Raw genomic sequence first — 13,649 nt, forward strand, 5'->3', positions numbered from 1 at the left:
ATTTTAAAGACTAAACCTAGCGAGAGAGATTTAGAACTATATATAATTTACATATCAAAACCTTGCTAAATGATACATAATACCGTCTCTTTAAAGTAAGAAGCTCGTGTACAGACTGACTATATCTACCGTACACCTTTAGTTTCCCCTAGTGTTGTATAGAATGACTACGTCCGCTCTAGGGACGTCCTAGAATACGACCGCTGATACATGCTTACGTTGTAAAGTTTTACAGTGGTCAGTGTATATTGGTGTCTTGGAGCTAGGATTGTCGGACACCAGTTAAAGTGTACATAGGTTTTACTTACTTTCACGTTTTGATGTGATTTCTATAAGACCCGGGATATGCTTACTGATAAGTGTAATCGCAGTATTTTTAAATAAATAAAATCATGTATCTACTTGTCATATAAGCCGATTACGTCGGAGTGGACCTTTAATTGTACATTTGTACATGTATATACTACTCGTGGACGTTAGAAATAAGATATGTGTATATTACACATCTCACTATCATAATGGTGTGACATCACGAAATCTTCTTTTTTCGCATGTTATGCAATCCAGGGTTTGATTCACAAATGTAAATTACATACATTGATTCAATCTGGCTGCGTATACATATCGCTTATCTTAAAAAGTCTGAAATTTCAATTTTAGACTCAGAATGTTATTTTTATTCTCTTCTATCAATATATCAAAACAATGTAAGTCACCTCTTCACAAAAAATATAATAGGTAAGGTCAATACTGTACCACACTCGCTGCATATGATTAACAACAATTCCTGCACAAGTATCAAAACGGGACAAGCTGTTTATAACCTTTTTTTTTCTTACAATTTTTCTACCTTCAGTAAATCATAAAGATGCCTGTCAAAAACTTAATGGATAATGGTGGGAGCGGCCTTAAAGTTATAGATCTTGACGGCTATTATCTACCAACATTTAGCCAACTCAAATCTCACGAAGAGGAACTGCGTTCCATGCCGGATTGGATGGCCCGGGATGATGACGTCATGATTTGTACTTATCCCAAATCAGGTATGTCTTTCAAAAGCCTATATTATGAATTGTTTCCAAACATTGGTGTATCTGTCAAGAAAGACGATGCCACTATGCCCAAGATGAAGATTCCATTTTATAATTCTGAAAAGATCAGTGAAGTAGATTTTTGAATTTCATTAAGTGTTTTTATTCAGATATCTAACATATATTTGAAATAATTGTTTCTCGTATTTTCTATCAAGGCACCCACTGGCTATGGGAAATCGTAAGTATGCTGGTTAAGAAGAAAGCGGAAAGGATCAGTACCGTAAAGGAGACCGCCATGATGGAAATTATGAGCAAAAAAACACATGACAACATTCCGTCCCCACGTGTTCTCAATAGCCACGTGTACTTTGAGTACCTGCCAAAGGACTTCGCAAAACGCAAGTGCAAGATCGTGTACGCCATGCGAAATCCTAAAGATGTGGCGGTGTCCTTTTTTAACCATCACAGTAAAATACTTGAATATGAATTCTCGGGAACCTGGGAACACTACGTTGATAGATACTTAAAAGGCGATGGTAAGTTTTGATTTGAACGTATCAAAAAAAAATTTGTCGTAGCATTTTCTTTTTTTTAATTTTGTATGCATTATAGGAAAAACTCAGTAATGCGGCTTCAACAAAGAATTGTATTTCGTGAGTGATATTACTTCATAAAAATCTACTTCACAGATAGTGCAGTGGTTTAAATTGAATCATTTTACCAACTAAACACTGAATGAAAATGTATAGCCTTTTCCTCAGGTTGGCAACGTATATTGTAGCGTGATTTCTTTTTTGGCTTTTCTGTTTTAAATCTGATTTTTTTTTTATTGAAATGTAATATTCACCTGCAAGTATTTTGTACACTCGTCGAGATTTCAGGTGGTAGAAGCAGCTGGCTGACTTTTAGTTCATGGAGTTTGCCGTTACCTGAATGCTATGATTTAGTTCATTCTAATAGTGGCACGGTTCAGAACATACGCTTGAACTTGACTTTCATTTGAAAAAAATCAGATACACTGAATATTACAAAAAATATAAAAAATATTGAATAATTGGATTAGTACCGCTCCCCATCAAGATTTTGATATTTCATAGATGGGCGAATACGTTTTATATTGCAGTTTAATTCATTGGTTTGCTCTACTTTGTCTAATCTTACTAATCACTTCTTTGTACAATCATTGTATAAAAGTAAGAAAATGATGTCTGCTATCTCAATGTTTGATGTATTCATTGTCCGAAATGTTCGAGATGCACACGACACTTCGCCTATAGGATAATACTATGTACATTAAAGTGGAAAGGAATGTGAAAACAGAGACCGAATCGGTGAGCTTACATGCGCACGTCAGGTGATAACAATGTACTAATCAAACGAAGTCGAATCGACTTTCATGTGAAAGTATATTTTTATCACCTAAAATTTGTTTGGAAGATTACAAATTCGGCCTGATTTGATTAAATAGATAATTACACATGTATAGCAAAAACGTTCAATTTTTGAAAGCACACATACCACAATGTCCGGAGGGGATGTATTTAAATATGTTGCCTATCACGAATTACTTTGTCAGAAGTTATATCATCAATTTCCTAACAATCACTCATATTTGCATTCTATAGAAATTGGTTGACCTACATACCGCTTTTGTCGATATACCTTAATGAAGTTCCTGATGACACTGTACAAGAAAGTCAACGTCAATGAATTTATATATAGCGACATAAAATATTTACTTTTAACATATGTGGTTATTTTTATTGGTGTTATTACAATAACAGATATTATTACACGTATACACTGAGGTCTGTCCTATTACAGTTGATCATTCTTTTTTGTTATTCAGGAAATTTAAAAAAAAAAAAACTAATTATCAGAAGCAATCTCAGATCTAATTAACATGGATCACCTTTTATATAATTTCGCTTTGCTTTTGTTTACTTTTTTTAAAGGATAATACGGCTTTTTGACAGTTCTTGACTTGCTTGGTTACAAATGAAGATTAAAACAGACTAGAAACTCGTGTTTCATTACGTAATGGGTCTCGGGGATCTGATAATGTAAATATTTAAGTGTTTTGAAATACAAATAAATGGTAAAAAGGTTTCATGGTCGCCTTGGTGATATTATTGCAAAATTGAACGTAAAGCATACGTGTTAGTATCAGTATGAAAAGATTGCGTTCTCTCGTCCGTGGCTCTCACTTAGAGAACGTTAGATTTCATTAATTTGGTTTCAGACATCGATGAAACAGTAATAAGTCTTGGTTATGTGAATAAATGGTATATATACCATTTACTATAATTTACTTATTACGCTTTGTGGACCTCTTCGATTTGACAGTACAAAGGGTTAAAATATTGGTCTGTTACTGAATATCACATTTTGTACAAGCCCACTTTCTTTGGACAAAAGAAATGAGATTATTGAATATATTTGTTTGTTGATACTTTTTCAGTTGATTACGGGACTTGGTTCGATTACACCCTAAAATGGGAAAAATTCATGGCAGATAACCCAGATTATCCAATAATTGCAACAACTTTTGAGGACATGAAAGAGGTAATGAAAACTTTTCTACTTTGAAGGTCTCCCAAAACTCCTCGGCCAATGCTGTTCATTAATTCATTTTGTTTTTGGGGACCAATTTGACGACATTACCAAATCTCCTCTCTACATACTTGAATTAATACTATGTTCATGCAATCTCATATGTCATATTAATGTTAAAATGCTAAAGGTTTATGGACTGACGATTTGGTCGATTATTTGGGGATTCCACTTTCAAAAATCCTTAAAAGAAAATAAAATGGTCAGACTGTTTGCATTCACCCTGAGAAATCTTTTAAAAAGCACATATACAAATCTTATTTCCCCTGCCTGTATTTTACGAAACAGTCACACTGTACACAAAAACGGAAAATAGTCTCTACGACTTTTGTTATACTTCTCACAGTTTCAAACTTCATTTTTATCCGAGAATCATCTCAAATCTTTACTAAGTATTCGATCGTGTTTGGCAAATCCCGGGGTAATTACCCGATTCATATGCATGTATATTGCATTCTTTAAGGACGCTCTACGAGAGGTGACACGCATCGCCAAGTTCCTCGAAGTAGATTGTGACCAAGCTTTTCTTCAGGAAGTCACCGACCTCTGCCACTTTGACCGCATGAAGAAGGAGAAAGTCAATATGGAGGAGATTGACTCGTGGAAAGATGGTCAACCTGGGATGTATCGCAAGGGTAAAAGATATATGTACTCAAACCAAACAAATTCCTGAACAAATATGTTGGAAAGAGAAGATCATGAAATGTTTTGTTTTTTTAATAGTGATAATGTAAGCAATACATGTTGCAGCGTTGATATTGTCAATCATAAAAATAGTTAGTTGTATTTATAGTTATATTTATCATGGGCTTCTATTGCTTTTAACGATAAATTTTGGGTACCACATAACTTGTCAAAATTTTCGAGATCTTCTTTTAAAACGGTCGAATTACATTCTACAGAATTAATTGGTTGTAAAAGGACGTCTTATACCATTGTGTCTCTTTTATCACGAACCAATTTTTAACGTACTGCAAAATAGCGAAAACACAATTCCTGCGGAAATAAAAGAGTTCTCTGAAGTAAACTTTATAACATCCTATTTTTTAGGTGATGTTGGCGATTGGAAGAACTGGTTTACGGTAGCACAGAATGAATTTTTCGATCGTGTTTACCAAGAGAAAATGAAGGACTCAAAAGTTCAACCAAGATATACGTTATGAAAGCCTACTGTGGTTTCTATTCATGAAAATAACGTACAATTGTAACTCCTATGTGAATTCATATAATTCACTGATTGGTTGATATTGATCATTTGAATTAATATTTGTGTCATGTTGTGTCCTTCAAGATACGCAGATAAATGTAACGGCGTGTAGTCCGCGCATTTCGTTTTTTTTCGCTACACTTAAGGATGTACACCACACCATCGATTCTCCAGGGGTTACACTCACTATCACTTTCTGCAAAATTGAAAGCACAAGAAAAGAAACTTTTTATTATACATATATATACTTTTTTGGCTTCTCTCTCTTGATATTTTTTTCGCATAAAACATGATGAATATATAAATGATCTACGTAAAATCTTTTCCTATCACACATTTTTTAATGTTTGTTATTATAGAATAGGTCACCCCGACGATTGTATCTTGCGGCACATGACCCCAATAATATATAGTTATACACAGATGATATCGTAATTATGCTGATGGAGCTTGTAAGCTGTCAAATTCTTGCTTCTAATTATTTCTTTATTCAAAGGTTATGTCTACATTATTGATTATGGCAATAGCTTGCTAATACTGGTAAAAATGTTAAGGATGACATGAACACAGCTCACATTATCATCAAATGAACAAGCATTCCCCATCATATGAGATTCTCGTCCTCCTTAACTTTAATAATTTTATTCAGCATCTAAGTCGCATGCGCAAGCCTTCACAGGTTCGGGTGTAGCCTTACATATAGAGAAATGCACAATGACCTTTGTGGGTTTGTTAAACTGAAGCTAGGTTGTAGTTAGTCCTTTATAATGTACAAGGGTTAGGCTTATATTTTACACGGGTTTATTGTTTATATTGATAATCTTTGGTTAACTCATTAAATGATTAATATAACAATTGTTAAGTAGATTTGCTTCATGTACTTTTTCATTAAAAATATCCATCATGTTTTGTACATCGACTTTGTTGAAAATATCAAAAACAGAACCACCATGTAGTAAATCATACAATTGTGTACGTGTCTTAATTAGTATCATTGACATAGCGATGTTTATTTTGTAGAATTTATAAGCTATATATGCTTGTATTGAATTACAATATCAATGTTACAAGAACAATCGTTTAACTCCTTCGTTTTTGTGGTATGTGAACTTATACATATACAAGCACACTAGCATGCAAAAAATGTTTGTTGCTATCTATTAGTGTTGTGTCTTTTAATTCTGGTGGGTATATGATATTGACGTGATCAACAAATTTCTTGTTATCTAAAGACAAAACGTCATCAATATATTGGAAAATAAAATGAAACAAATTTGCGAAGTCTTTGTAATCTGTTTTAATAAGCTCTACGATGGATACAGCTCCGTATGAAAAGTTAGCCAACAAACGGGCAAAGTTAGTTCCCTTAGATATGCAAATAGCCTGTTGTAGGATCTTACCACAAAACTCGACGAAGGTGTTTTCAACCAAATTGTGTTAGTCCGAATTATTCTGGTGATCTTTCGATTTTGATATCGGTCAGGTATGGTGGTTTATATCTGTCATTTTGTCTTTGTCTGATGTCTGGTCCTGCTATCCGTAAGTGATAACCTGTTTAATTATTAAGGACCTAGAAACCTATTTTAACAGATTCCTCATCAATGTAGCGAAATCAATGTGGGGATACTTTTGATGAAGGACAATTATCCAAGATATAAATTATGTTTGCATATCCCTCCGCGAAAAGGTAGTATAAAAGGCAGTAAAATATCGAAAGAAACATTGATTTGAACGCAAATATCAGATACGCGTGAAAACAAGGGAAATGGGTTGCCTCCCTTCCCATGAGTGTCAGCAACGGTATGTTGATCGGTATCAGAGTTACTTCAATTATTTAAGTGTGTTCCGTTTGGTTACGACTTTGTTCATTGGTACAATAAAAACTGTTGTTTCAATTATAGAATATCTCATATATGGAATGTCTCATATAACTTTTTTAAAGAACTTCACTTACATGAAAGCAGTAATGCATCCAGCATTAATACCAACCAGTCGACACTATTATCAACCTCAAATTTTTATCAACGATGGATTCCTCCTGCATTTGATCTAAATTTATTTCATTTACAAATTAAATTTCAATAGGTACAATATACAATATCTATGCATTTAAGCATTATGCTGTAATTTTGCGTTGTGTCAGTCCAATCAGTCTGTTTTGTTTATTATATATCAACGCTCTTTTAGGTTTTGCCTTCTTATATTAAGATGTATGATGATTTATGAGCACAAATATTTCCCATAAATATGTTCTGTTATAGTGAACTAGTACGCCGTATATGCCTGATCACGGATGATCCCCTCCACTAATTCATATTTTTGTGAGCATGCATAAATATTTGATATTAAAAACGAAACTGAAAGCTTGTATCAGAGATAGCATTAATAGTAGAAAGTAACATATATATCGTGTTACGTACTTAAAGCGAAAAAGATATCATTTTTATCTACTAACAGTAATAATGACTTGCAATCGTAATGCTCGGGATAGGATTTTACATCAGTGCAAAAACTAGTTCGAAATCCCTTTGTAACAATAAAATGAATTTAAATGGGTCGCTGTAGACATGGCTTTAGTGTTTAATATCTTATCGTACAGTATACAAATTATAGAACGACATTCTAACATTTACATACCTAACTGCTCTTTATATTTGACATTTAAAACGAAAGCTTTATGAATAGATCTCTATTGAGCTACTAGCAATTATTTACTGTAATGTAATATATATTCGTTTGGCACAATTTTCGCGCGTGTCTTAAAATCACTCTTTCGTGGATATTTGATTTCGTGGGGAAAATATAGCTCAATAAATAATCTTAAACTAATTATATCACGTCGTGGGCATATGAACTCATGGGTAAAGATTATCCATGAAATCAAGGAATATAGATTCTTGTATTTTCAGTGGTCTCCATACAAATCTTTCTGAATCTTTAATAGTTTTATCGATTTTGAATAAAGATTTTATCTATATTTTCTCCGTTGATTTTGAAATACGAGTTTAAGAAAGCCACTTTATCAACTATTGTGAAGGTTAGACAGAACCGAATGGCATTTTAAACCATCTACAGAACGTACAATATTACTTATCAATTGATCTGCTGATAAAGTTGTACATCTTATAGAGAAATTAGTACAAAATTTTTAAAGATGGTTGTTAAAAGATCGATCAAGATTTTCCGGCAAGAATGCCTGTCTTTAATAAGGGATTGTTCCATTTGTAAAGGTTCCTTTAAGCAATTCATTGTAAAAGACAAGTTATCGAATAGATATATAACAAAAGAAACAATCACAAATAGACCATTTCATATACATGTGCTGTATACTGCAGAGACAGGCATTTTTGAGGGGCATAAATTTCGTGTTTTTTTTTTTTTAATTCTGAAAAAATGTACAATGTATGAACACTACACTACCAACATGGAACATATGATGGACATATATTTTATATATAACGTGCTAGATCATTGTGCAACCTAAACAATAGCGACCAGTCCTTTAAACTGTCGTTTCTAGTTTCCTACAAGGACTACTGTGAGTTGCTGACAGTACAATGAGTGGTACATAGGATCATTATCACTACTCACCTATTGCATAAAAGCTGAAGATTTCATCTCTATAATACTTTCCGTAAATTGAATTAAATTTGCTTATTTGTATAGTTCATTATATTATCCAAATCTTCCCAGTCTAGATTTTACTGTTGTTGGTATAACTGCCAGCTTTATTTAAATGTTGATGGTACGGAACTCAGTAAACATTAGCACAGGTAACAGGATATTCGAGTATCAAATAAATGTATTCACATATTTTAGTTAATGCATAAATATATCTGTTACGCACAGACCGACTGTTACGATAACAGTAATTTTGGCATAACTTAACCCGCCGTGAGTCCCTACATGTGGCCTCGATTTACTTTGGGTTCAGATACAGGAACAGGACATTCAACACAGCAACAGTTTGGTAAGTTAAAAGTCTTAAAAGTAGGTTCCATTTACATTGAAAGTGTATTTTATTTTGAATGCTAACATTTTAATGACTAAACCTAGCGAGAGAGATTTAAAACTATATATAACTTACATATCATAACCTTGCTAAATGATACATAATACCGTCTATCTGAACTAAGACGTTCGTGTATAGACTGGCATTAGTTTCCCATAGTGCTGTAAAGAATTACTACGTCCGCTCTTAACTTAGGAGGTGTAACACACTGATTTCTTCTCTTTTTCATATTATGTAATCCAGGTTTTGATTCACAAATGTAAATTACATACATTGATTCAATTTGACTACGTATACATATCGCTTATCTTAAAAAGTCTGATATTGCAATTTAAGACCCAGAATTTTATTTTTATCCTCTTCAATCAATATATCAAAACAATGTAAGTCACCTCTTCACAAAAAATATAATAGGTAAGGTCAATACTGTACCACACTCGGTACATATGATTAACAACAATTCCTGCACAAGTATCAAAACGGGACAAGCTGTTTATAACCTTTTTCTTTCCACTATTTTACTTTCAGTAAATCATAAAGATGCCTGTCAAAAACTTAATGGATAATGGTGGGGGCGGCCTTAAAGTTACAGATCTTGACGGCTATTATCTACCAACATTTAACCAATTCAAAACTCACGAAGAGGAACTGCGTTCAATGCCGGATTGGATGGCCCGGGATGATGACGTCATGATTTGTACTTATCCCAAATCAGGTATGTCTTTCAAAAGCCCATATTTATAAACTGTTTTCCAATGTTTTCAATGTTTATTTGTCAAGAAAGACGATGCCACTATGCCCAAGATGAATATTCCTATTTATAGTTCTAGAAAATGGAAAGATCAGTGAAGTAGATTTTTGAATTTCATCAAGTGTTTTTATTCAGATATCTAACATATATTTGAAATAATTGTTTCTCGTATTTTCTATCAAGGCACCCACTGGCTATGGGAAATCGTAAGTATGCTGGTTAAGAAGAAAGCGGAAATGATTGGTACCGTAAAGGAGACCGCCATGATGGAAATCATGAGCAAACAAACACATGACAACATTCCGTCCCCACGTGTTCTCAATAGCCACGTGTACTTTGAGTACCTGCCAAAGGACTTCGCAAAACGCAAGTGCAAGATCGTGTACGCCATGCGAAATCCTAAAGATGTGGCGGTGTCCTTTTTTAACCACCACAGTAAACTACTTGAATATGAATTCTCCGGAACCTGGGAACACTACGTTGATAGATACTTAAAAGGCGATGGTAAGTTTTGATTTGAACGTATCAGACATGTAATTTTTATTCGTATATCTATCACATTGTCGTAGCATTTTCTTTTCCTCAAATTTTGTATACATTATAGGAACAACTTAATAATGAGGCTTCAACAAAGAATTGTATTGATATTTCTTCATAAAAATCTACTTCACAGTGCAGTGGTTTACCTTGAATCATGTTACCAACTAAACACTGAATGAAAATTTATAGTCTTTTCCTTAGGTTGGTAACGTATATTATAGTGTGATTTGTTTTTTGGCATTTATGTATATAATTCAACATTCGTATTGAAATGTAATATTCACATGCAAATATTTTGTACACTCGTCGAGATTTCAGGCGGTAGAAGCAGCTGGCTGGCTTTTAGTTCATGAAGTTTGCCGTAACCTGAATGCCACGTTTTATTCGAATAGTAGCAAGGTTCAGAACATACGCGTGAACTTGACTTTGAAAGTTTCAGATACACTGTATATTATTGAATAATTGGGCTAGTACTCCCCCCAACCAGATTTTGACATTTCGTAGATGGGCGAATAAGTTTTATATTGCAGTTTAATTCAATATTTGTCTCTCCTTTGTCTAATCTTACATTGAAAAGATGTTTTCACTTCTTTGTACAATCATTGAATAAAATTCTTGTATCAATACCAGTGAGAAAATTATGTCTGATATCTCAATGACTGATTGCTTTAGTGTCCAAGATGGTAATAGCTACACATGACACTTCACCTATAGAACAATAATATGTACAATGAAGTGGAAAGTAGTGTGAAATGAGACCGAATCGGTGAATTTGAACATGTATATCAGGTGGTAACAATGTACTAATAAAACGAAGCCAAATCGACTTTCATGTGAAGGCCCGGGGGATGGATCTGAAGATGTTGCCTATCACGAATTACGAATCAGAAGTATATAATCAATTTCATAATAATCACTCATGTTTGCATTCTTCAGACGTTGGTTGACCTACATACCTTCTTGCTATTTATAACATTATACAAAGTGTCTCGAGTTTATAGTGGTAAGATTAATGAATAAGTTCTGCAATAACAACGAAGCTTACAACATGAGATTCTTGGGAAGTGCTATGGTTACGGTGGCTTTGGTTTATATCCTTTATAAAGTTTCTGGTGACATTGTATAAGAAGGTCAACGTAAATGAATATATATAGCGACATAGAATACTTACTTTTAACATATGTGGTTATTTTTATTGGTGTTATTACAATAACAGATATTACTACACGTATACACTGAGGTCTGTCCAATTACAGTTGATCATTCTTTTTTGTTATGTTTCGTGAGATATAAGCCGTGTTTCATTGTTGTTAATTTTTTATCATTTCTATCTCTCTTCTTAGAATTCTTCTGAAGAGATCTGAACATAAGGAAAAGATACAAAGCTTATTCAGTTTCAGGAACCTTTAAATAACTAATTTTCAGAAGCAACCTTAGATCTGATCTTCATCTAATTAACATGGATCACCTTTTATATAATTTCACTTTTATTTTGTTTACTTTATTTAAGGATAATAAGACTTCTTGACAGTTCTTGTCTTGCTTGGTTACAAAGAAAGATTAATACGGACTAGAAACGCTTGTTTCATTACGTAATGAGTTTCGGGGATCGGGGATGTAAATATTTAAGTGTTTTGTATTACAGGTAAATGGGGAAAAAGTTTCATGGTCGCCTTGGTGATGTTATTGAGAAATTGAACGTAGAGCATACGTGTTAGTATCAGTATGAAGATATTGCGTTCTCTCGTCCGTGACTCTCACTTAGAGAACGTTAGATTTCATGATTTCCGATTTACAGAGATTACCTATTACGCTTTGTGAATCTCTTCAATTTGACGGTACAACTGGTTTAAATATTGGCCTGATGGATTTCACATTAATGACATACGTTGTACAAGCCCACTTCTTTGGACAAAATTGCTAAAAATGAAATGATTGAATATATTTTTTTGTTAATACTTTTTCAGTTGATTACGGGACTTGGTTCGACTATACTCTCAAATTGGAAAAATTCATGGCAGATAACCCAGATTATCCAATAATTGCAACAACTTTTGAGGACATGAAAGAGGTAATGAACAGCCACTATTAACTTCTTGGTAGGTTTCCCAAACCTTGTCAGCCAATAATTGTTTTTCTCTTTATATTTTTACATACATGAATTACTACTATGTTCATGCAATCTCATACGTAATGTTTATGTTAGATTTGGTAAATTATTTGGGAATTCCACTTTAAAAAGTGAAAATAAACTGGTTAGACTGTTTGCATTCACTCTGAGAAAAATCTTTTTAAAAACACATGAAAAATCTTATTTCCCAGTTGTGTTTTACAAAACAGCAACACTGTACAGCTAAGCTACGCAATTACGGAAAATCATTTCTACGACTTTTGTTATACTTTTTTCATTAGAGAATCAGTTCAAATTTTTACCGTGTTTGGCAAATTCCGGGGTAATTACACAATACATATGCATGTATATTGCATTCTTTAAGGACACCCTACGAGAGGTAACCCGCATCGCCAAGTTCCTCGAATTAGATTGTGACCAGGCTTTTCTCCAGGAAGTCACCGACCTCTGCCACTTTGACCGCATGAAGAAGGAGAAAAGCAATTTGGCGAAGGTTGACTCGTGGAAAGATGGTCAACCAGGGATGTATCGCAAGGGTAAAATATATATGTACTCAAACAAAACAAATTCCTTAACAAATATATTCAAAATAGAAGATCATGAAATGTTTTGTTTTGTGTTGTTTTTTTTAATAGTGATAATGTAAGCAATACATGTTGCAGCGTTGATATTGTCGACCATAAAAAAATAGTTAGTACATTTAGAATTTGTATTCATAGTTATATTTATCATGGGCTTTGATCGCTTTTAACGATAAATGTTGGGAACCACATAACTGGTAAACATTTTCGAGATTTTCTTTTAAAACGGTCGAATTATATTCTACAGAATTAAAATTGGATGTAAAAGGACATCTTATACCATTGTGTCTCAATTTTCACGAACCAATTTTAATGTACCGCAAAATAGCGTAAATATCATTCCTGCGAAATTACACCCAAAATGATATCTTTAATTTTGAAATTCTCTGAAGTAAACTTTATAACATCATATTTTTAGGTGATGTTGGCGATTGGAAGAACTGGTTTACGGTAGCACAGAATGAATGTTTCGATCGTGTTTACCAAGAGAAAATGAAGGACTCAAAAGTTCAACCAAGATATACTTTATGAAAGCACACTGTGGTTTCTAGTCATTAATTGTAACTGCAATGTGCATTGATAGGTTGATATTGATTACTTATAGAATGTGTTTCATGTTGCTGTCCTTCACGATAAGCAGATGGATGTGACGGCGTGTCGTCTGCGCATTTCGTTCTTGTTTTTGCTACATTTAAGTATGTACACCTCTGAGAAGTTCCAGTACTCAACCGCTATTCTATGATGACTTTTGGAAAGGTTTCATTTTAGAAAGTTGATAAA

General features: G+C 33.5%; 2 protein-coding genes across 2 annotated transcripts; both read left to right on the plus strand.

Annotated features, from left to right (window-relative positions):
- The first annotated feature begins 868 nt into the window (after positions 1-868).
- On the plus strand, positions 869-4,810 carry LOC132554078 (sulfotransferase 1B1-like). The gene is made up of 5 exons (XM_060218376.1): positions 869-1,043; positions 1,250-1,570; positions 3,496-3,599; positions 4,111-4,282; positions 4,698-4,810. Exons 1-5 carry the CDS (start codon positions 869-871, stop codon positions 4,808-4,810), a joined length of 885 nt encoding a protein of 294 aa, XP_060074359.1.
- Positions 4,811-9,406: 4,596 nt separating this feature from the next.
- LOC132554080 (sulfotransferase 1B1-like) lies at positions 9,407-13,400 on the plus strand. Its single transcript, XM_060218379.1, has 5 exons — positions 9,407-9,581; positions 9,801-10,121; positions 12,125-12,228; positions 12,653-12,824; positions 13,288-13,400. The coding sequence occupies exons 1-5, from the start codon at positions 9,407-9,409 to the stop codon at positions 13,398-13,400; spliced, it is 885 nt and encodes a 294-aa protein (XP_060074362.1).
- The last annotated feature ends 249 nt before the right edge of the window (positions 13,401-13,649 follow it).

Source organism: Ylistrum balloti, unplaced genomic scaffold (genome assembly GCF_031769215.1).
Source record: "Ylistrum balloti isolate Yb309-2 unplaced genomic scaffold, AGI_CSIRO_Ybal_v1 Utg370376, whole genome shotgun sequence".
Classification (NCBI taxonomy): Eukaryota; Metazoa; Mollusca; class Bivalvia; order Pectinida; family Pectinidae; genus Ylistrum; species Ylistrum balloti.

Bases quoted from the DNA above. Each gene is read 5' to 3' on its own strand.
- LOC132554078 (XM_060218376.1), top strand. From the start codon at position 869: ATGCCTGTCAAAAACTTAATGGATAATGGTGGGAGCGGCCTTAAAGTT. The intron at 1,044-1,249 runs GTATGTCTTTCA...TTTTCTATCAAG, and splicing joins TTGTACTTATCCCAAATCAG to GCACCCACTGGCTATGGGAA. The intron at 1,571-3,495 runs GTAAGTTTTGAT...ATACTTTTTCAG, and splicing joins TAGATACTTAAAAGGCGATG to TTGATTACGGGACTTGGTTC.
- LOC132554080 (XM_060218379.1), top strand. From the start codon at position 9,407: ATGCCTGTCAAAAACTTAATGGATAATGGTGGGGGCGGCCTTAAAGTT. The intron at 9,582-9,800 runs GTATGTCTTTCA...TTTTCTATCAAG, and splicing joins TTGTACTTATCCCAAATCAG to GCACCCACTGGCTATGGGAA. The intron at 12,229-12,652 runs GTAATGAACAGC...GCATTCTTTAAG, and splicing joins CTTTTGAGGACATGAAAGAG to GACACCCTACGAGAGGTAAC.